At 34.2% G+C, this 22,075-nt stretch overlaps 2 protein-coding genes across 6 annotated transcripts in view; one reads left to right on the top strand and one right to left on the bottom strand.

The window, feature by feature from the left end:
- Positions 1–22,075, bottom strand: part of RYa-R (RYamide receptor) — a 173,737-nt gene that overhangs the window by 132,989 nt on the left and 18,673 nt on the right. The window contains exon 1 of one of the 5 annotated variants that reach the window (XM_070635056.1): positions 12,034–12,147. The exons of the other annotated variants lie outside the window; for them this stretch is intronic. The gene's annotated coding sequence lies outside the window, so the exon portion shown is untranslated. Of the gene's footprint in view, positions 1–12,033; positions 12,148–22,075 lie in introns of those variants that run through there. 5 annotated transcript variants of the gene reach the window in all.
- Positions 894–8,822, top strand: LOC139086569 (uncharacterized). The gene is made up of 2 exons (XM_070635052.1): positions 894–2,441; positions 3,135–8,822. Exons 1-2 carry the CDS (start codon positions 993–995, stop codon positions 7,092–7,094), a joined length of 5,409 nt encoding a protein of 1,802 aa, XP_070491153.1. The 5' UTR covers positions 894–992; the 3' UTR covers positions 7,095–8,822.

Genomic DNA, 22,075 nt, shown 5'->3' with positions numbered 1-22,075 from the left:
GGAATGTGATTTATGCGGGACGTCCAGATGTTTTTTTGGTGAATAATTTAGGAATGTTTTGGAGAATAATTAAGGAATTTTTGTGGCTTGATTTGTAGCCTAGCAGGTAGCTTCTAAATTATAAATTATTGCCATTGTCATCCTCAGTCGTCCTCCGTCGTCCTCAGTCGTCCTCAGTCATTCTTAGTCGTTTTCAGTCATCCTCAGTCGTCCTTAGTCGTCCTTAGTCGTCCTTAGTCGTCCTCAGTCATACTCACTCGTCCTCAGTCGTCCACAGTCGTCCTCAGTCGTCCTGAGTCGTCCTCAGTCGTCCTCAGACTTCCTCAGTCGTCCGCAGTCGTCCTCAGTCGTCCTCAGTCGTCCTCAGTCGTCCTCAGTCATCCTCAGTCATCCTCAGTCATCCTCAGTCGTCCTCAGTCGTCCTCAGTCGTCCTCAGTCATCCTCAGTCATCCTCAGTCATCCTCAGTCGTCCTCAGTCGTCCTCAGTCGTCCTCAGCCGTCCTCAGTCGTCCTCAGTCGTCCTCAGTCATCCTCAGTCGTCCTCAGTCGTCCTCAGTCGTCCTCAGTTGTCCTCAGTTGTCCTCAGTCGTCCTCAGTCCTCAGTCCTATGTTTCTATATGACATCTGGCTTGAATCAACAATTTCTCTGAATTGATGAATCATTCCCGACATGGAGAACCTCTAATACTCACGATAAAATGAGCAACAAATGATAAGTCACTTATGCGTCACTTAATATGCATGTTATTTTTAAAATTCTACTTATCAGCATCATTTTGTGTACAAAATTTGAAGGCTTTAGACTTAAAAATATTTCATCATATTCAAAATGAGCAATCAAGGTCCACAGTTGGACATCCTTAGTGGAAATTTCAAAAAGGTAGACGAGAAGTTTGTCCTTAAATTTACAAAGGATTACATCGACAATGAAGCAAAAATCAACTGTAAAATCCTAAAATTCACATCAGAATGGAAGTTGGATGACGTGTTAATGTCATTAAGTGATTTACGGCTGGATGAATATCCAAATTTATTCATTTTTGTGATTAATAATAAAAATTTTGAATTCTACAAAGGAAATTTCGTCCAAAAAAAGTTGACAAGGAACAAGTTGCTGGATAAAATTAGAAAGTCACTGACTAAATTTGAGAATCGTCCGCTGATTCTGCAATTGTCGTCAGAAAATGAAGGCGCGACCAAATTTTACTTCCATGAAGAGAAGTCAGGAATTTTTTTAAGCATTAAGAAGCAAGACAAGGCCTTTGAGAAGGTTTCAAACTTCACAACCTTCATGCATTCATTTTTGAACAAGAATTTTGAGAATTTTGAGGACATTCTAGCTGAAAAGCTGCCAAAAGTCACACATACTGTTCTTATTTTAAGATTCTTAAGAATTTTGAAGCTGTCTGATGAATTTTTCATTAAAATCATTCAAAGTTGTGCTGCATATGGAACCAAAAAGGAATTTCTAGCATCCTTAGATGTTTCATTTGAAAGTGACGGACGAGCATTAACCATAAAATCCCAAAAATATCTGTCAGACATTATTCATGATGATTTCGATGAGATTCATGACACATCAGACGATAAATCAGCAATAAATCACGTCATATCAATGGCATCATTGTTAGATCATGGTGTTGAAGATGACAACAAGGATCAGACAAGCCTCTCATCCTGCAACTCAAGTATCAACCACTCAAATCCATCAGTGCTCTTGACAGCAATTGAAAACAAAAACAAGGAAGTCATTGACTATTTAATTACTTACTGTACTCATTTGATTCAACAGCTTCCATTTAAGCATCAAGAGAAAATATCCACAAGTGCATTTCAGTTAAATCAGCTTGACATTCTGTGTGATTTGCTGGAATATTCAGACTTTCCATTTCCTGAAAGTTTCAAGTCAGACTCGTCAGATAATCAGCGACTGCAAAGGATTATCACTGATAGAATTGGATTAATGGATGCAATAAAGTCCGAAAACTTCTTAGTCATCATCAACTACATCAACAACAATCCAAACCTTAAAATTATCTACAATCACACCAACAAATCAGCACTAAGTGAAGCTATTGACGCAAAAAAAATCAAAGTTTATTTTTATCTTAAATCTCTTGGATTTTATGCGACAGAATTCAACACTCATGAGGATGTCCTCAGTGATGAGGATCTTAAAATAGCAAACAAACATGTCAATGAACAGAAAAAAGCTAAAATCAATGAAATGCTTGGTGACGTCAATAATTCGGTTGCTGTTCTGTCTGCACGATCATTTATTAATAACAGAAAAATCAATAAGCAACAAGAAGGCGAATATCGTGAAAAGATGATGAAATGGTTTGAGGATATTAACAAGATTAAGTTTGGCATTGAGATGCTTGATATTGCAGCGTCTTGTGAAAGTTTGAGGATTATCTTTGACTTTGAGAGTTGTGTGGTAAGTTTTGGTGTGTTGGGAATTGGATGTGGTGTGGATATTTAATTTTTTCAAGGCAGAGTTGGCAGGACTTTAGGAATGCGGACTCAACTTTTTTTGGGAGTCCTGACTCCACTGGATTTTTATTTATGGAGTCCATATGCGGATTCTAGTGAAGTCCGAATCTCCGGACTTTATGGACGAGAGTCTGAACTCCAGTGGAAGCGCTTCCACGTTGGAGTTCTGCCAACTATGTTTCAAGGTTCTGTGGTGTCAGAGTAGACCGTTTGAACAACACAATGTGTGCAGTAGGGCATCGTTATGTGGTCGTTTTAACGGTTAGACACGAAGTTGCTCTGACGGCTCCACGAAAACTAATATCAACCCATTTTTATGGTGAACAATCCACATCCCTGTATTGTGCAGCTCGGATTGGAATCTAGGGAATAAAGCCATTTGTAGAAAATGCTACCAGAGTTAGAGTAGAGCCTCTATGGCCGAGTGATTAAGTCACAGATTGTTGAGACTTAGGTTCATTTGTAAGGACCAGAGTTCGATTCTCACAAGAAGCTGATCCCTCTCCAGCATCCGTTGCCAGTATTCCAATGATTCGCACAATCTTAATGACATTACAGGCTCAAACCCTCCCCTCACAGTATATTTGTACGAGCAACCAAATTTCAATCTAATTAATCCATTAATCTTCTATTTTAGGAACCAACTTCCCACTTATCGCCTTCAACCACATCACAATCATCTACTCATCCATTGAAATTCATCATCATCCCAGCCAAGTCATCAACAAATTCACATGATCAAGTCATTAAAGGAATATTATCACGCGAACTTTGTCATCATGTGATTAATATAATTTACGAAAATATGGGATATCCGTACTATAAACATACTGTAGATATTATAACAATCTATGAAGCTATCCTCAAAGGAACCGACAAGTGGTCTTTAAATAAATCTGAATTTCCCGACGATGAATGCAACGGAATCATATCATCAGCATTTAAATCACACCGTAGTGAGAATATCCATCGGGAATTAATTGTTATAGTTATGCAAATTCTCGCACAGTATGATGATGATGAATTGAAGCTTATTCATCTACAGAAAAAGTATGAAGGATTGTTTGGATTTTTCCGGAACTACGTTTGGTCTGAAATGTTGAAGTTTAGCTTGAAGAGTCGGATATACGCGAGGAAATTGAATGCAATTGTTGGACTTTTGGATGAGATTTCGAGGCAGGAATTTGAGATTTTGAATGTTAAGGATGTTAAGGAATTAGTCAGCAGTAAATTAGTCATTGTGACTACAAATGTGCCTAAATTATTGTTTATTGACATTTATAAGCATGTCCAAGGCTTGTTTGGAGATTTTATTGACGCTCAAAACCTTTTCATCAAGTCAGAAAATTTGAAAAATTTCAAAATCGCAGATATCTTTGAGCAACCATTGACAAATTTGAATATTTTTGTGGATTGTTCCAAAGAAATTGTCGAAAATTTACCAAAAATAGTCAATGAAGCTTCAAATTTCATTTTCATTGTTTCAAGTCCAAGTCAGAGTGAAGAACTGCTTCAAAACATGTCAAATCATCCATTAACACCAGCAATAATGAACATAAACTACAATTGGAATGACTTAACAGTCAATACTCAGGAACAACTGCTTCAAAGGAAAGTAAATTTTCAAAATAATTCAAATTATTCTCTTTTTGAATTACTGAGCAGGAATGTTGAGTCATTGACAGATAAATCAGTGACTAATGAACAAAAAGAAAGGAATTTCAAGCATTTTACGGAATTAATCGACGATAATCTACTAAACTTGTTAGTTGAGGATCAAACAATTTCAATTAACACAAAATTTGCGACCGAGTCAGTCGAAAAATTCCTTTTTCAATCGAGGAATTTCATTGACAATTCTAAAAATGGAATTAAATTGTCACAAAAGGATTTATTGATGGATATAAAAGAGGATAGATTTGTCCTTATATCAGACATTGCTGGTGCTGGAAAAACTTGGATTTTAAAGAATTTATTGAATGTTTTATGTGATCAAAGTCCGGGGAAATGGATCAGTTACGTCGATTTGAGGATGTTGGATCTACAAGTTAAGTCACAGTCTTTAGAATTCCCATCATTCATGACTGACAATGTCCTTAAGTCAATATCCAAAATTGAACGAAATTTCTTCAAGAATTTTTATAAAAATGGAAAAATTTTGATTCTGTTTGACGGAATTGACGAACTTGCCCCACAGTCTATAGAATACATCATCCACATACTGATAGCATTTGAGGCAAATGGAGGGAATCAGCTGTGGATTACAACAAGACTCCATTTACAAAATCAACTACAGACTAAGCTTCAAATTGAAAAATCCTTCAAACTTGATGACTTTACTGCCAAAAATGCCATAAACTTTATAGTCAGAAGTTGGGTGCTGATGGACTTAAAAGACAAAGAATTGGTGACAAGTCAGGATGACGCAGAAAGTCTTTTGATTGAAAACTTTGATAATTATTGTGAATCAGCACAAGTTCTTGTTGACAAAGCTTTATCTTTACAGTCACAGACAATTGGACTTCCACAATTGTTGACAATGATTGCTGACATCTTTAAAGATAATAAGAATGCAGACTTGAACTTAAAGGAATCGAAAATCTACAAGAGATTTGTGGAAAGTCTGTGCGAGGTATGGACGTCCACAAAAGATGAAAAGAGCTTGGAAATGTGCCTTAATTTTTGGAAAGTCCATCAATCAGCTGCGATGGAAAATTTACTTCCTGAATATTCAAAATCTTTTGGATTAGAAGGTAATGGCAATGCCTGGTCTGAAAATCAGGTCGATTCATTTCAATTAATGACTAAAATTGATGCCAGTTATGTCTTCAGACATGGCACGATTGCTGAGTTCCTTGTTGCTGACTTCATTGCCAAAGCACTTAAGAAACCAAAAATTAATGAACAAATTCTTGAAATGTTTGTCAAGATCCTTACTATTGAGAAATTTGAAGTCATCAGGCTGTTTCTTAATGATATTATTGAAGAATGGGACAAGATTCAGGATAAGCTACAGAAAAGTCAGAAAAGCTTCTACGAAATTGAGACTTTTGGTGGAATTTTCATCCAGAACCATGAATATATTGCGAACCTTGTTGTGAATGTCCTTAAGACTGGCGACTATGCAGCAGTCAACAAAATACTATCCAAAAATGCCAGAAGCATCGCAATTAACACCAAAAATTCCAAAATATTCACGAAATTCCAGGACTTTATGCTGCAATTCCTTAAAGTTCCAGACATCAAGAAACTGATCCATCGTGAGGATATTGCCCATGCCATACTGCAATCAAGCCTAAGCATTGAAGTATTTGAAAATTTCGTCACTAAAACATCCGAAAAGGCAGGTCCGAATTTCATCCGTGAAATTCTAGAAAAGAAGTCCTCACAGCCACCAAATGGAAATGTCTTCGACGTCCTTGCCCGCACAACAAGCCTTCAACCTCAAAGATTCCATAAATGTCTGTCCATAATGCTCAAACTCTTCAACAACAGCCAAATATTCCAACTTATGGAAAATGTCAACAGTCAGGAACAAAATATTTTGCATGTCTGCATTCAAACAGGAAATCAAGAAAGTCTCAAGGTTTTATGGACGGAAATTGAAAAGTTTTATGCTTCTCAAAAATTATTGAAGCTGTTTAAGAAGCTTGTGATGCAAAAAGCAAATGATGATCAGAATATGCTTCATATTGTGGCTGGAAATGAGAATTTGGAGTTTCATGAGACTTTTTGGGGACTTTTGGTTGGAACTTTTAAGAATAAGGAGGAACTGAAGAACTTTATGCTGCAAGTTGATGAAAATGGAAGGAATTTTATTCATTTTTTGGTTATATCCAACAAAAATCCAGCGATTATTGAAATGACGATGAAAATGCTTGAAATTAACTTCACGGATGTCCAATTCAGGCAAATTATGAAGTCTAAAGGTGAACTGAAGAGGAACCTCCTTCAAATTGCAGCCTGCAGGCCAAAACCTCTCGAAATCCATCAAATTTTGTGGACATACTTTAAAATTTTATTCATATCCAATCAAGAATTCTCAAAAATTTTATTGGAACTTGATGACCAGCAGGAAACTGTCTTCAGCACTGCTGCACATTTCTCATCAGCTGATGTCCTTGACTTTATGATAGAAGAACTGGAAAAAGTCACATTGCGTGATCAAATCAAGAAAATGTTGACCAACATAAATGCAGGAAGTAAAAACTTATTGCAAATAGCTGCATATGATAACAATGACAAGCATGTCCATGAATGTTTATTGAAAATATTCTTCAAGTATTTTAAACAACCGGAAATTTTAGAAATCATAAAGCATGCTGATGATGAAGGAAACAATTTCTTTTCAATTTTAGTCATTAGAAGCTCGAAGGAAGTTGTTGAAGCTGTTTGGGAGAATATTAAGATTCTGATGAATAAGGAAGCTCAAATTGAGTATTTAAAGATTGAGAGTAATGGAGTGGATATAGTAAAGAGGTCTTTGGATAATAAGCAGCATAAGGATGTTCATGAATTTGTGGTTAAGCTTAGGAGTGACTGTGGAATTCAAAATGATGAGGAACAATCTGGATCAAGACAAAATGATATGGTTTGAGTGTTTCTTGTGAGTTTTAGAGATCCAGGCTAAGTCCAGGGCTAAAAGCCGATCTGATGAATGTCAATGTTTAGCGTCCATCATGTCCAACTGCTCTATTATTATCATTTATCCTAAGTTCAATGATTATGTCCATTTTTTAGAATTAGCATGTAAAATTATAGAAGCTTTCAGACTTTAAAGACGATTCCAAATTCGTGTCGACTTTAAATTCTGGACCTTCCATACCAAACAAGGCATTGACACACGTTTCATCCGGATGAAAGGATTCTTCATCTCCATACAAAAATTTCATCCGGATGAAAGATTGTATGGGCCGGATGAAAGCGGATGAAAGATTTGTATGGGCCGGATGAAAGCGGATGAAAGGTTTATATGGGCCGGATGAAAGCGGATGAATGATTTGTATGAGCCGGATGAAAGAAGATGAATGATTTTAAACAAATTTTTACTTGAATATTTTTAATACAAAAATCATATTTTATGTTGTTTTACCTCATTGATATGAGAAAATTAGTTTAAATAATTGCATTTTCCAAAGTTTTCATTCAAGTATGAGAAAATTAAGATAAAATATAACAGTTTCCATGATTTTTCATCATTTTTCGTCCAAAAATTCGGCTTTTCTCAAACTTTTTCAACCTAATATATGAGAATTGATGTTAAATTGATGAGTTTTTCAAACTAATACAGAAAAATGGAGTCGAAATTGGCTTTTCCAACGATTTTTCACAATAATATATGAAAATCCAGGACAAATATGGGTTTTCCGAGGGTTTTCCACCCTAATATAGGGAAATCAAAGCTAATTATGGCTTCTTTAAGAATTTTTCACTCTAATAATTTAAAATCGAAGCTAATTATGGTTTATATGAGGATTTTTCATCTTTATATAGGAAAATTAAAGCAAAATTGACATTTTCGAGGGATTTTCACCCTAATAGAGGATAATTGAGGAAAAATATAACTCTTCCGAAGGAACTTTAATCAAATATAGCAAAACTGAGGTGAATATTTTTCTTTTTCGACGGCTTTTCACTCTAATATAGGAAATTTTAGTTAAATTTTGACTTGTTTGACTTGTTTTCATTCTAATATACAAAAATCGAGGCAATGCAGGGCTTTTCTGAGGAATTTTCATCTTAATACAATATAATCTAAGCAAAATTAGACTTTTCGAGGAATTTTAACCTTGTAAAGAAACACGAGAGCTATTTTCAACATTTTAGCAATGATCATTGCATCATAAAATCCATATTAGTTATTAAAAAACTATTAATATACGTGAAAAAATAGAAAAATGTGTTAAAATGTAGTAAAATGTTACCAAATTTTACTCAATCTTAATTTAAAACTCAGATAATTCTTTCCTGTTCTTTACATAATGTATAAAAATCACAGAAACTGCTTTCTAAAAAATTATCATTCTAAATAAATTAAAATAATAATTATTCATCCGGATGAAGTGTTTTTTTTCTTTTTCCATACAAAAATTTCATCCGGATGAAAGATTTGTATGAGTCGGATGAAAGCGGATGAAAGAATTATATGGGCCGGATGAAAGCGGATGAAAGAGGATGAAAGATTTATATGGGCCGGATGAAAGCGGATGAAAAGTTTATATGGGCCGGATGAAAGAAGATGAAAGCGGATGAATGATTTGTATGGGCCGGATGAAAGCGGATGAAGAGTGTCAATGCCTTGATACCAAACCAATAAAGACACATATTTCGGTCACACAATTCCTTCTCTTACTTCCACATTTCTCTTTAAAATATTTAATGTATAAATTCCACGTCAATTTTACTTAAAAACAGCTTCCACTGACTTCCATAGATATTCAACTGCCATCATCGATTTAGGTCAACATCCTATACAAGAAGTAAGTTAAATAGTTATGGATCGCAATATTCATTTATATGGATGTTCTAATAGCTAAGTAATGAGAATGGATGACAGTCAAGTGTCAAAGCTTTGATGAAAAGTGTAAAAAATTCATTAGTGTAACTTACACTGTGTAAGAATATAGGCTCTAATCAGTTCACAAAGAAGTAATAATGAAAATGAAAAAAAGGCATCACTTATAATAATGAAAATCTAAATGTCATTCAGCGGGGATTAATATTTTTGCTCTGATTATGTTGCGGATGCCTATGATGTGCATATTCACTAGTTGCTGGTTGTGAAAGAAATTACATGATTATTTTAAAGAGAATGTCAGTTCCGCAGCTAAAATTAGGAGAATTCAAGGGTTTGGCTAAGAATCGGCTTCATTTCCTGCATTTTAGAAGCACTATTCATCAGTTTTTGGCATCACCGTATAGTTCATTCAAAGTTACAGTTTAGGACAAACCCTAGAAATTTCAATCGAAATCAAATTGCAACCAATGGTCTTCAAGAACATTATTAAGATCCAAGATTCGAGATTTGTCAGACCAAGACTACAGAAAACCCTACTGACCACCCAAAAATCCATCAAATCCAACCCTGATTCCAGCCATTCATTTAAAAAATTCCCAAAAAAATATCCCAAAACAAAAGCAAATTATTGCCGCCAACAAAGCTACGCAGATGCTCATTTTCTTTTGTTTATGAATAATTATTTATTAAGATGCTGAAAAGATGTTTTAGGAACAATACTAGCGAGACAATAATAATCCCAAAGAGACTTGTTACTTCATCCTCATTTCTTTTTGCACTAGAACAACTTTTTTAAGTTTGAAAAATGTAGAAGATTTGCAGTGTTTTAAATACCTTAGAGATGTTTATCATCTTTGGATGAGAAAAAGGAAAGCACGGTGACAATGAGTAATTGAAATTTGTAGATGAAATGTAGAGCAATGAAGAAGAAAAAATTGTTTTGTTGATAAAGTTGTTATAAATGGGGATTGTTTGATGCGGTGATGGACAATCAGAGTGTCGTAGCTAATATTCAGGATGTCCTCAGGGGTGATTTAAGGCTGTGCTACGGTTTAAGTGATCCGTAGCACAAAAGAAATTGGAAACCTTGGAGTCATTGATATGCAATAACAGGCACAGAGAATACTTTTAGGACCATTGTCTGTTAGAGATGTTTTTCAAAATTAAGGCTTCTTGATGCCGAAACTGAGACTAAGACTTTTTTGGGAAGTTTTTCGGAAATATTTTTCCAAAAACAGCAGTCATTCTGGAAATTTCGATAAAGGATTTGATTAGGATAATGGATTAAGGTGATCAGGTTCCGGTGGACAGGATATGTTGTTGCATGAGACTTGCTGAAGCTCCATTAAATAAGGCATTCAAGTCAAATTTTGTTTATGGTAAAAGAAAACGAGGAAAACACAAGAACTAAAGGAGAGAAGCTGATAAGAGACATAGCACAGCATTTGGAAACTGACAGACGGAACCAGCGATAGAGTCAGCTATAGCAGACGTATTAAGATCACAGGTGAGGTCATGGATCACAAATGATCGGTACAAACAGCGAGGTATGTAAGTAATGGATTATGTGCTATGATTATACTGGATATCACTGGATTTAAAGCAATCTATGCCAGCTATCCAAGGTCATATCTTATCTTAAAAATCGTGCTTAAAATCCACTTTATTATTCTCCTAAAAAATGTCTTTCAAGGCTAATCTCCTTCCAGATCGTTTCCAGCACTGCAAAAATTAACTCCAGATGCATAAATACCCACAGTTACTCTTTATATAAATCACATGACATTTAAAAAGAATTAATTAGTAAAGTCTAAAAAAAAATCAAGCTTCAAAAAGGATTTAAAGTCTCTATCTGCCTGAAACAATTGCCGAGTTCTATGGAAAATAAATTGTACAGCATTTGATAAGCCTTGGAAAAAATGTCAAAAAGTCAAGCACATTCATTAAGCATTTTTTAAATATAGAATTTCAATTCAAGTCTTTTATGACAATTTTTTTCAATCTAAATTCTCAAAAAGTCAAAGATTCGCAGAAACTTTTCAAAAACAACTTCCACAAAGAGATTCAACCTTATAAAAGGATATTCTCATGATTCTTGCTGCCGTCATTCATCATTGTGCTTTTGTGCTTCATACGAAGCCCTCCGAACGGAAAAAGAAATATTTTTTTCTTCCACTTGTGAGGCTTTTTTTATGTACACATCCTTAAAAATCATATACGCAGAATGTAAATGCAGACAAAAATCAGTTTACGAAACAGATGTTTTATGATGATGGAGAAGAGGAAAAAGGAAAATATGATGACTTTATTTGCTATATCCCTGAGGTTGAAATTTTACAGGATGTAAGTGAAATTCTTGGTATTTTGATGGCTTATTTTGGGGTTGGGGGTGTCTTGAAGAGTGCCTTTGAGTCACATTTTCATCTGATTTACAAAAAATATGAAAATCAAGGTCCATAGTTGCATATTTACTTCGCTGACCCTACAGATCAATTGCGACCCATGGTATCCCTTAGATTACAATTGTATCTGACCAAGAATCTGACTTTATTGCTGAAAACAGCTTGCCAATGACTACTATCGAGTGCGTAGCTGTCTATATCATGTGAATTCCCAAGAATTCCCAAGAAAGAGACGGGATTTGACCCATCGTTGTTGATAGAAATAGTGTAGCTCTTGGCAGAGCTCGAAGTCCACTAGAGTCGACCAAAAAAACCAATTCGAATTTTGGGTTTCTGATGACGTTAACGAAAACGGAAAATGGGTCGTTTTTTAAAAATGCCGATTTTCAGAAACCCTAGTTGACTTCGATTCGACTCAAGTAAAGTTCACGTGTATCGACTTCGAGCTCTAGATCTTGCTATTGGCAATTTACAAAGGACAGCCAAAGAAAGAGCTGGTTTTAGACTTCAACTGCGAGAGGTCAGGGATTTCAGCTGATCTTCCCAGCCAGCGTAGTAAGGCTTTAATGTAAAGTTCCAAACCTTAGTGAAATATTCAGAATTTCTATTAAACTTACTTCAAATTCTTGAATTTCAGATGAAATCGCCCTTTTAAAGCAACTTTTCCTCCCTCCTGTCCAAATTCACCTTGAAAATCCTAACAATTTCTCCCTAAAAACACTCAATTTATATTCATATTCAACACGTTCTACCTTTTAAAGTATAAAGCGACGCTCTTATATTCTCATTTTTCAAAGAACCTTTAAAGAATCGAAAATTTCTTCTTATCAATTCCATTTCACTTCAAAGATATCTTACATCAGCAATCAGCAATAATTTTCCATTACCAAACGGGAATCAGTAAACTGAGAGGAATTAGAACATTAGCAATGGCATGAAAATATGTTAAAATTAGATGTGTCTAAATTATCTAATTTGTAAGTTTCACAGAGTTAATTTAAATACATGGTTGGGAAAATTATAATGAAAATTGCATATTTGATAGCATCGTCAACATGTTTAAGTTATTACGTGTGATAATCATAATGTGAGATTAATTAAATTATGGATTTATGTGAATAATTTTAATTGAATTATGATTTAATTGTTGCTGGTGTTACAGATGCTTGTGATGGTTGTTATGGTAGTAAAAGGAATTAAGTAATTGGATTTTAACAATGCACACTTATGATAATTGAGGAATTAAGGGGGATAGTCTGAGAATATTGTTCATCAATTAAGCCGAACAGCACAAATTGGTTAGTTGATTAAAAATTTGGATTCAGACAGATGTGATTCTGAGTTTTGAGCTGATTTGAATCTTCGGCATATTGCTAGAGTCACGCAGTTGATTAACCGATTATTATTAACTGGTATAATTAGTGACATGTGCTTCTCGGATAAATTCATTCAAAATATGATGAAAATTTATAAAAATGTGATTATATTGTTGATTTAACAAGCAATTTATGTAAGATTAGTTCCCGAGCGACACAAATTAAAATACCGCATCAGTATGGCTGCCAAATAAAGACATAAGAGCTCCACTACAGAGCTCGTTCACAGATAAGTTTGAAAGCTTCGTCACTGAACTCTCAAGAGCTCTCAAGTGGCTGCCATATGGTATCCAAGTTACAATTTCCATGTTAACAGCCAAAAATTGGCCACTTGGATGTCATGTGCTCGACATTTAGCTTCCATTCAAAACTTGTCCCGATCGTGTCTATTTAAAAGCCATTTGACGCTGAGGCGGCATCTTCGTTTTTGTCATTTGGAACTGTCAACGAATTGGAATCCGCCTACATTTGGTTTCCATCCTGAAACTCCGTGTCTCCAAAGTAATGCCTTTTTTGTTTGTTTCGTTCGGAGTCAATTCATAAATAAAGATTAAATAATTATTCATTCAATTTGAAATTTGTTTGAATTCTTTTAATAAATTTTAAACAATTAAAACAAATTTAATAATAATTCTCAAAATAATTCAAACTCTTACTTTTAATAACTAAAAGAGAAAATCAATGACAAACTTTTAAATAAAATTTACAATTTTAAATCCTTTGTCGAACAAAATTTTCTTTATCACAAAAGTAAATGCCATTATTTAATTGAAATAAGAAAATTTCTTGTGTAAAGATTGAACTTTACTTTATGTACAGTTCACAAAGAGTTGAAAATTGTTTGAATTTTCCAATGAACTTCAACTCATTGTATTTTATCAGACTTGATTTGTGGAACAATCGAATTACATTAATTTTGTCAATTTTAATTTAAAAGGATTCAATTTTGAAATTAATGTTGGAAATGAAATTTCTGAGGATTTTGATTGATAATTTCTGAATTTGTTTTTATTAATTTGAAAGATTTTCTTGTGATTTTCTTAATTTAGAAATCATAAAATGACGCATTTTACGCGCAAAGTTCTTTATTGACAATGAATTATGGAATTAAATTCTTATTTACAATTCAAACAGTAATTTATTCATTATTTTGAATGTTCTTTTAATTTTAATTTATAATTAGAGATTTTGAATTACTGATACATTTCGTACAGCGGCGTAGTCAGGCGTAGCCCTAAACAAATTGAAAATACTTGAAAAAAAACTTCATTTTCTGAGAAATCCTTTTCGATTTCAAATTTAATTCAAATTATTCAAATTGAATTTTTAATCATTTCCACTTTTAAATCTCTTCAAAAACTGCAACAAAGTTCTGGATTACAGCATTGAATTTCAATAGTTTAATTCTTTTTTAAACCCCATTCAACATAAATGATTCATAAAATCATCATTAATCGAATTAACATAAAAGGTTTTCCATTTTAAATATTTTTAATTAAAAGTTTAAAATTCATCAAAATTTGATAGCTTCATTTATCCATATTTACACCTGAATTGATACATTTCAGATGAAATTTTGTTTACACAGCATTTTACAAGTGCAATGATAAAGTTTAATTAAAATTCAGAATTGTTGAATTAATCTTTTAATTAGATGGATTTTTGTGGTAATTTGGAAATTTTCTATGTGATTTGATGTTTTGAGGGTTCAAATAAGTATTTTTGGAAATAATTCATTAAAATTTATGTGAAATTTGTTCAATTCACAAAAATTAGTTCTGCAACTTCACATCCTTCCGCTTTCCTCTTAGCCAACCCTTCTCCTCCCATCTTCAACACTAGAGCTCGAAGTCAACTCGGATTTGTATGGAAAAGTCAGTTCCAAACTCGAATTTTGTATGGAAAAGTCAGTTCCAATCGACTCAACTTCATACAAAATTAGAATCGTACTCTCCTCAACACCCATCCGTGAACAAAATTACTCAATTTTCTTGGAGTTTTGCATATAAAAATGCAGGGTTTGTCCAAATCTTTAGACTTGCAGTCAAAAATTGCAGCTCCGGTGATTTAGACGAGCTTTAAAGTACAGCCAAAACCAACAGACCTGCAAATCTGCAAAGCTTGCAAATCCACAATCAAAACTCATAATCTGAAGACTTGCGGTTCTTGGCCAAACCTTACAAAAGTCCCAAATCTCCCTTAAATTTTTATCGCATTTTATTTAAAAAAGTAATGTACTTAAAAACCTGATATGACTGGCTAGCTGGCTCTTATCCTTAAATACCCCAAAAAATCCCAAACTGCCAAAAACAAATAATTTTTCACTTCAATATTCCCAATTGGCAGTTGCTATTATTATAGCAAAAAATAAATTCCACGCAAAAACCAGCAAAATTGATACAAAAACTATAAATTACCATAAAAAATTTATTAAAAAGCTCTCGTTCAGAACATTTTTATATATACTAGATTTATGGCCATTTATGAGCAAGTAATTTTAGCACATTTTTCCACATTTTCATTACATTTTATCACATTGCTCATAAATAATTGGAATTTAGTTGCGATATTTCATGATTTCAAGGAAACGTCGATTGCATTTACGCCTCAAATATAAACTTTATTGAATGTTTATAGTGAAATTCTGAGGAAATAGATTAAGATGTCAATATGGTGGATGAGTTTGATTGAAGAAATAATTTGGAATGAATTTTGAGTTGGCAAGTGCAATGCTGTTGAGTTGAACATGAATTGTGTAGCTGTTGTTGCTTTGTATGGAGACTAAGGAGGTCGGTGGTGAGGAATAATGGAGAAATTTGATGGCTTGCAAGCTTCTAGCTTTGAAATTAAGGTAAAATATTGTTAAAAACCTATTTCCACCTAGAAGTTAGAAGATAATTTAGGCTTTTGGCTTGTGTGACTTACGTCTGGGACCGAATGTTACTTCTTCATTACATGTTGTGTCTTTCTGGCTACGATCTTCATTTTTCCATCTTTGCATAATATCCTCATTCACAATACCAAGCCAGTACCTTAGACCAGGACAGACCCTGTAGGTAAGTCTTGACTAAAACCGCACACAGAATGCGATTCATAGCATTTTCCACAAAATTTCAGTGACACACAAGTGTGCCTCGGACTATAGTTTAGACAACTTAGCCTTAGACAATCCAAAATTAAGGACCAACCTAATAATCAATCAACAAAACTTTAAAATCCAAAATTCCCGTCCCATCCATTAATAAACTCCAAAAACTAACATTCATCACCCGCTATATCGAAATCAATAAATCTTGCAATTTCTGAATAAGCGCATTAATCATTTGTCAGCACATAAAAGCAACTAAAACTACAATGAATGGGGGTGTATGTTGGGGTGGTGGGGGTAATATAAACAGCCATATCCTTTTCACTCCAAACAAATTATTTCTAATATATCATATATGTGTTGTGGATATGGATATGAATAACACAACAAGGAAAAATCTATCAAACAATGGCAAGTTCAGTGATATAAAAATAAGGATATGAATGTCATTAAAATATATATTATGAATAATGTTAGACTTTTTATCGATCTGTTCATAAAAAAGCATTAGCACAGCTACACATGTCACCGCTGAAAAATAATGGTTGGATAAACACAGCTTGAAAATGCAAACAATATTGTCAATTTAAAGTTTGTGCTGAAAATTGTGACGATTTTGTGTAATTTTGCTGAATTGAAGCTGAATTGAAGCTGAATTGAACTGAATTGAAGCTGAATTGAAGCTGAATTGAAACTGGATTGAAGTTGAATTAAAGCTGTACTGAAGCTGAATTGAAGCTGAATTGGACTGAACTGAAGCTGAATTGAAGCTGAATTGAAGCTGAACTGAAGCTGAATTGAATCTGAATTGAAGCTGAATTAAAGTTGAATTGAAGCTGAAATGAAGCTGAATTGAAGCTGGATTGAAACTGAATTGAAGCTGAATTGAAGCTGAATTGAAGCTGAATTGAAGCTGAATTGAACTGAATTAAAGCTGAATTGAACTGAATTGAAACTGTATTGAAGATGAACTGAAGCTGAATTGAAGCTGAATTGAAGCTGAATTGAAGCAGAATTGAAGCTGAATTGATGCCGAATTGAAGTCAACTTGAAGCTGACTTGAAGCTGAATTGAAGCTCAATTGAAGCTGAATTGAAGCTGACTTGAAGCTGAATTGAAGCAGAATTGAAGCTTAATTGAAATTGAATTGAAGCTGAATTGAAACTGAATTGAAGCTGACTTGAAGCTGAATTGAAGCTCAATTGAAGCTGAATTGAAGATGAATTGAAGCTGAATTGAACTGAATTAAAGCTGAATTGAACTGAATTGAACTGAATTGAAGCTGAATTGAAACTGAATTGAAGCTGAATTGAAGATGAACTGAAGCTGAACTGAAGCTGAATTGAAGCAGAATTGAAGCTGAATTGATGCTGAATTGAAGCTGACTTGAAGCTGAATTGAAGCTGAATTGAAGCTGACTTGAAGCTGAATTGAAGCAGAATTGAAGCTTAATTGAAATTGAATTGAAGCTTAATTGAACTAAATTGAGATGAATTAAGCTGAATTTGAATAGATTGGATTAAATTCAGCTGAATTAGATTGAATTCTGACAAAATCTCTGCAAAAACAATAACGGCACAGTAATGACGACCGAAAAATTTCCATTTCAGGATCAGGTTTCCTTAAACAAATTCATTAGCACACCAAAAAAGCTACTGTCATTATATATTCAGCTGATATTTGTTGATATTATGAAACCAAATCTGCCCGATGCTCAATAAACATTTGAATAATGCAAATGGATAATTGAGCCACAGAAAATGTCAAAATTTTTGAGCATATTGACTAATTTTATTGAACTTTTTAATCGTTAATGGAATGGGAGTGGCTGAGTTACTATGGAAAATAAGGTTTATGACGTGAATTATTGAAGATTTTGAGTCGAAATTTTTAATGAGGAATTGAAAGGAATTAGCAATTTTGTCAAATTGCTCGAAAACTATCAAAACATGCAGCACATAATTTACAGTGCAGAACCTTTTCAATTTCGATAATTTATTGCACATTCAGTTCTATATCGGAATGCATACATGCAGTAATCAATATATCACATATGAATGTCTAGAAAATTTGTCAAAACACTTATGTTCATTTTATGTAGCATTAGAACTTTTATTCACATTTTGACAAATTTCAACCAATTTATTTGAAATTTATGAAAATCAATGTATCGATTAACATGTTTATTAAATCGGAAGAGATTTAAAGACTCAATAAAAATTTGTAAAATGATAGCTTTTTGGAGGTGTCTTTTAGTGATGTCTGTGTGGAAATTGAATCCTTAGATTGATTTCAGGATGAAGACTCTCAAGAATCAAAAATTCAATTCAAAGCCAGTTCATAGTTTTGCGAAGGAGGCTCAATGATTTCTGAGTATGCGTTTAGAGCGACATTTGAGTATGCGGTCGATTTCGAGCTCTACTCAAGAGCATTCTCCTGGTTTGTTCGGGATCAATTGCATTTTTGCCAATTTTACAGCCTTAAACGCTCTCACCAAAAAATGCTTGACACCATAACCAAACAATCCCCTTCAATGAAAAAATTGAGTACAGCTTGAATACAGCTTACCATGCATGAAACAAAAAAAAACCCCATCCATTTTTCCATTTTTACCAGATGAAAAGCTACAAATGGCATAATCCAGATGATACAAATCATAAATTCAATTCTCTTGGTTCACTCCTCTCCTTTTTGTTCAGTTTAACCCGAGTGACACAATTCGGTGAACTGAATTGTTTGCCTTAAAATTGGATTGAGATCAAGTGTCATTGGAGCCGTCATGGTAGCGAATCTGGGTATCGAATTGGGACTTCGAGTCTTAATATTGATATCCCAAGTGGGCATTCGACCGTTGTTCTAGTCAAAGTTGACAGGACTCTAATTTGGAGATGCTTTATTGAACTTTTTGAGACCGGAATTCCAAAATCCTGCCAACTCTGTCTCTAGCCATTACCTAGACATTATTCCAAATAGTATACTCATGTCCATCGAAGTAGCTGTTCCCTATCGAACACAGTGTGCTGTTCGGGCAAATTCCCATCAAAACTCTTGCTTCTTCTTATTATTAATGCAATTATTTTTTATGATTAGTCATCAGTTAAATCACCATAATCATCTATCACATAAAGACAATTCAATGCTAGAGATTAATGTGAACTTGACTGTTATTGGCTTCTTTTTACGCATTTTGTTGCTTGTTTTATTGCCTCTAGTCACACTATGACAAAAGATAATGCAGAAGATTATTTTGTTGTTGTATCGTAAAATTAAGAGGAGGAATAATTTTGCTTTTATCGTGACAGGGCAGTGATGATAAAAGCTATGGTGCTCAAAGTGCCTTGAAAATTTGAAGAAATTTGCATTTTCAGCGAGAATTTCTAGAATTTTATTATTGAAGTTTGAGACATAAAGTTGTGAATTTATAGTTTGTTGGATGTTCTTTTGAGAGATTTTAGTTTGACTGTTAAGTTGTGATTATTTCAATCGCATGATAATCGATTGAATTTCAATGTTTTGAAGCAGTTTTTCTCAATGTTTTGGGAGTGCGAAAATGAAATTGTGGGTAAATTATGCAGAATTAGAAGCAGAGTTGTAGCTAGATGGTCTGCATAGGAAAGAATGTGACCTCAATCCGACCTCCTCACTCTGGCTTGAAGACAACACTGTTGAAAGGAGAATATTTTCTCTCTTTATTTATGATTAATGTATGAGAGTACTTTCTCTCTCTTTAATGTATTTTAATATTTATAGAGTTGAAATAAATATTGTTCTTTATTCTATCTGCAATTATCAACATGGTAGCAGAGCGTAGTTAGTCACACGCGAAATAATTAAAAGTGAAATTATTTTGTGTTAAGTTAATTCACCAGTGAGTTTAAAAAATATATATATATATATAAAGACAGTTACAGCGTCTAGGGAAAGTTAACGAAGTACCTAGAAATTAAACAATTAGAAAGGTGAATTAAGTGTGAAGTGAAAAGATAGAATCATTAAAAAGTTAAATATGTGCACAAAAATTGGTGACATTAGTGTAGAACGCCTCAAGGGCAGTGAAAATTATCATGCCTGGAAGGAGGCGATAAAAAACATCCTAGTGATAAAAGACTTGTCAGAGTGCCTCGCTGGCACTGAAAAGGATGTAGTGAAAATTAATAAAGCAAAGGCATATTTAACGCTCTCAGTTGAGCCTGTGTTACAGTGTCACATTACAAATTTATCGACAGCCAAAGAAATGTGGGATCATCTCTCAAATATGTTTGAAGACGCAGGACTTCCGCGACAAGTAAGCTTGCTAACAGGAGCTTGTAGTCTATTCTTAAAAGATTGCAATGATATGCAAGAATATGTAAGTAAGATGACAGATTACTTCAACAGGTTAGAAGCGTCGAAACTGAAGATGGAAGAAGCATATAAAATAGGCTTAATTCTGAAGGGAGTTGGTGAAAAGTATGCTCCACTAGTATTAAGCATGGATGCCAGCGGTAAGCAGCTAACTACAGAATATGTGATTCAAAAGTTACTAGATAATTCCACATCGGCATCAGCTTCATCATCTGGTGAGAAGGCCTTATTTGTGAGAAAGAATCAGAAAGGTAAGGATTCCAAAAAGAAAGACAAATCACAGTTAAAATGCCATAACTGTGGAAAGTCAGGTCACTTTGCAAAAGAATGCAAGGCCAAGAAGAAATCTGAAACGACCACCAATAAAGAGTCAGCGTTTCTTATTTCACATCGTAATAAGTTGCAAAGCGCGGCTATGTGCGCGAAACAACAGAGCATGTGGTATGTTGATTCCGGAGCGTCAGCTCATATTACACCACATCATGAAATATTATTTGATTCTCATGAATGCAACGTCGGACAAATTGTAGCAGCAAATAATCAAAAAATGCATGTCAAAGCTGTTGGTAAGACGAGAATAAAAATTTCAAATGAAAATGTGACTGTAAGCGAAGTATTACATGTGCCAGAAGCAAATGCAAATTTGCTATCCGTCTCAAAAATTGTTGAAAATGGCAACAGTGTAATATTTGATAAAAAAGGCTGCCAGATAAAAGACGCTCATAACAAAGTCATAGCAACATGTAAGGCTGAAAATGGAGTTTACAAGTTGGAAACTCAACAGCTCAACAAGTGTCTGTCATCAGTTAAGGATGAAGACAAATTAATGTTGTGGCATCGAAAGTTAGGCCACATCAATTTTCAAGCTTTGAGCAAAATGAAGGCTGGATTGGTTGACGGAATAGATTTCAACGAAGGCGTTGAAGTGTTGAAGAGCTGCAAGGTGTGTTGCACAGGAAAGCAGCATGCCCTTCCATTTGCAAAATCAACAAGAACGTCATCTGAAGTTCTCCAGATAATTCATAGCGATTTGTGTGGTCCAATGGAGACACAATCATTCAGCAAAGCTAAGTATTTCATTACATTTGTAGATGATTATAGTCGTGTTGTTTTTACATATTTTTTAGCACAAAAATCTGAGGCCTTTGACAAATTCAAGGAATTTAAGGCATATGCTGAAAATATGACTGGAAAAAGAATCAAAACACTCAGGACGGATAATGGCCTAGAGTACTGCAATGCAAAATTTGAGGCATTATGCAAGAGTAGTGGAATCAAACACGAGACATCATGCGCCTACACGCCAGCACAAAATGGAGTTGCTGAAAGATTCAATCGAACAATCATCGAGAGAACAAAATGTCTGCTGTTTGACGCGAATTTATCTAAGAAATTCTGGGCTGAAGCGGTGAATTGGTCAACCTACTTAATCAACAGAAGTTTTTCAAGTGTACACGGAGGAATACCACATGAGAAGTTTTATGGGCAACGTGTGGATATGACCAAATTGAAATTATTTGGTGCACCTGTAATGGTGATGATTCCCAAAGAAAAAAGAAAGAAGCTTGACTCAAATTCCGTTGAAATGGTTTTTACCGGATATGACTTAACGAGAAAAGCATATCGATGTGTGGATAAAAACACTGGAAAATTATGTGTGGAAAGAAATGTTAAATTCTTGCATGTGTCAGAAGAGGAATCGAGTGTGATTGAGCTTGACTTCAATGAGGAAAGTCAAGGAAGAGACTCACCGATTACGACACATGACGACACAAAAAATGACGATGAATCTTCTGTTGATGAGCTTAAATCTGAAGAAGAAGAAGTATTTGTGGAAGTGCCACAAATGAG

This window comes from Chironomus tepperi, unplaced genomic scaffold (genome assembly GCF_022539635.2).
Source record: "Chironomus tepperi strain 1889 unplaced genomic scaffold, CSIRO-AGI_Ctep_v1 contig_85, whole genome shotgun sequence".
Lineage (NCBI taxonomy): Eukaryota > Metazoa > Arthropoda > Insecta > Diptera > Chironomidae > Chironomus > Chironomus tepperi.
This window is presented reverse-complemented; position numbering and strand designations above follow the sequence as displayed.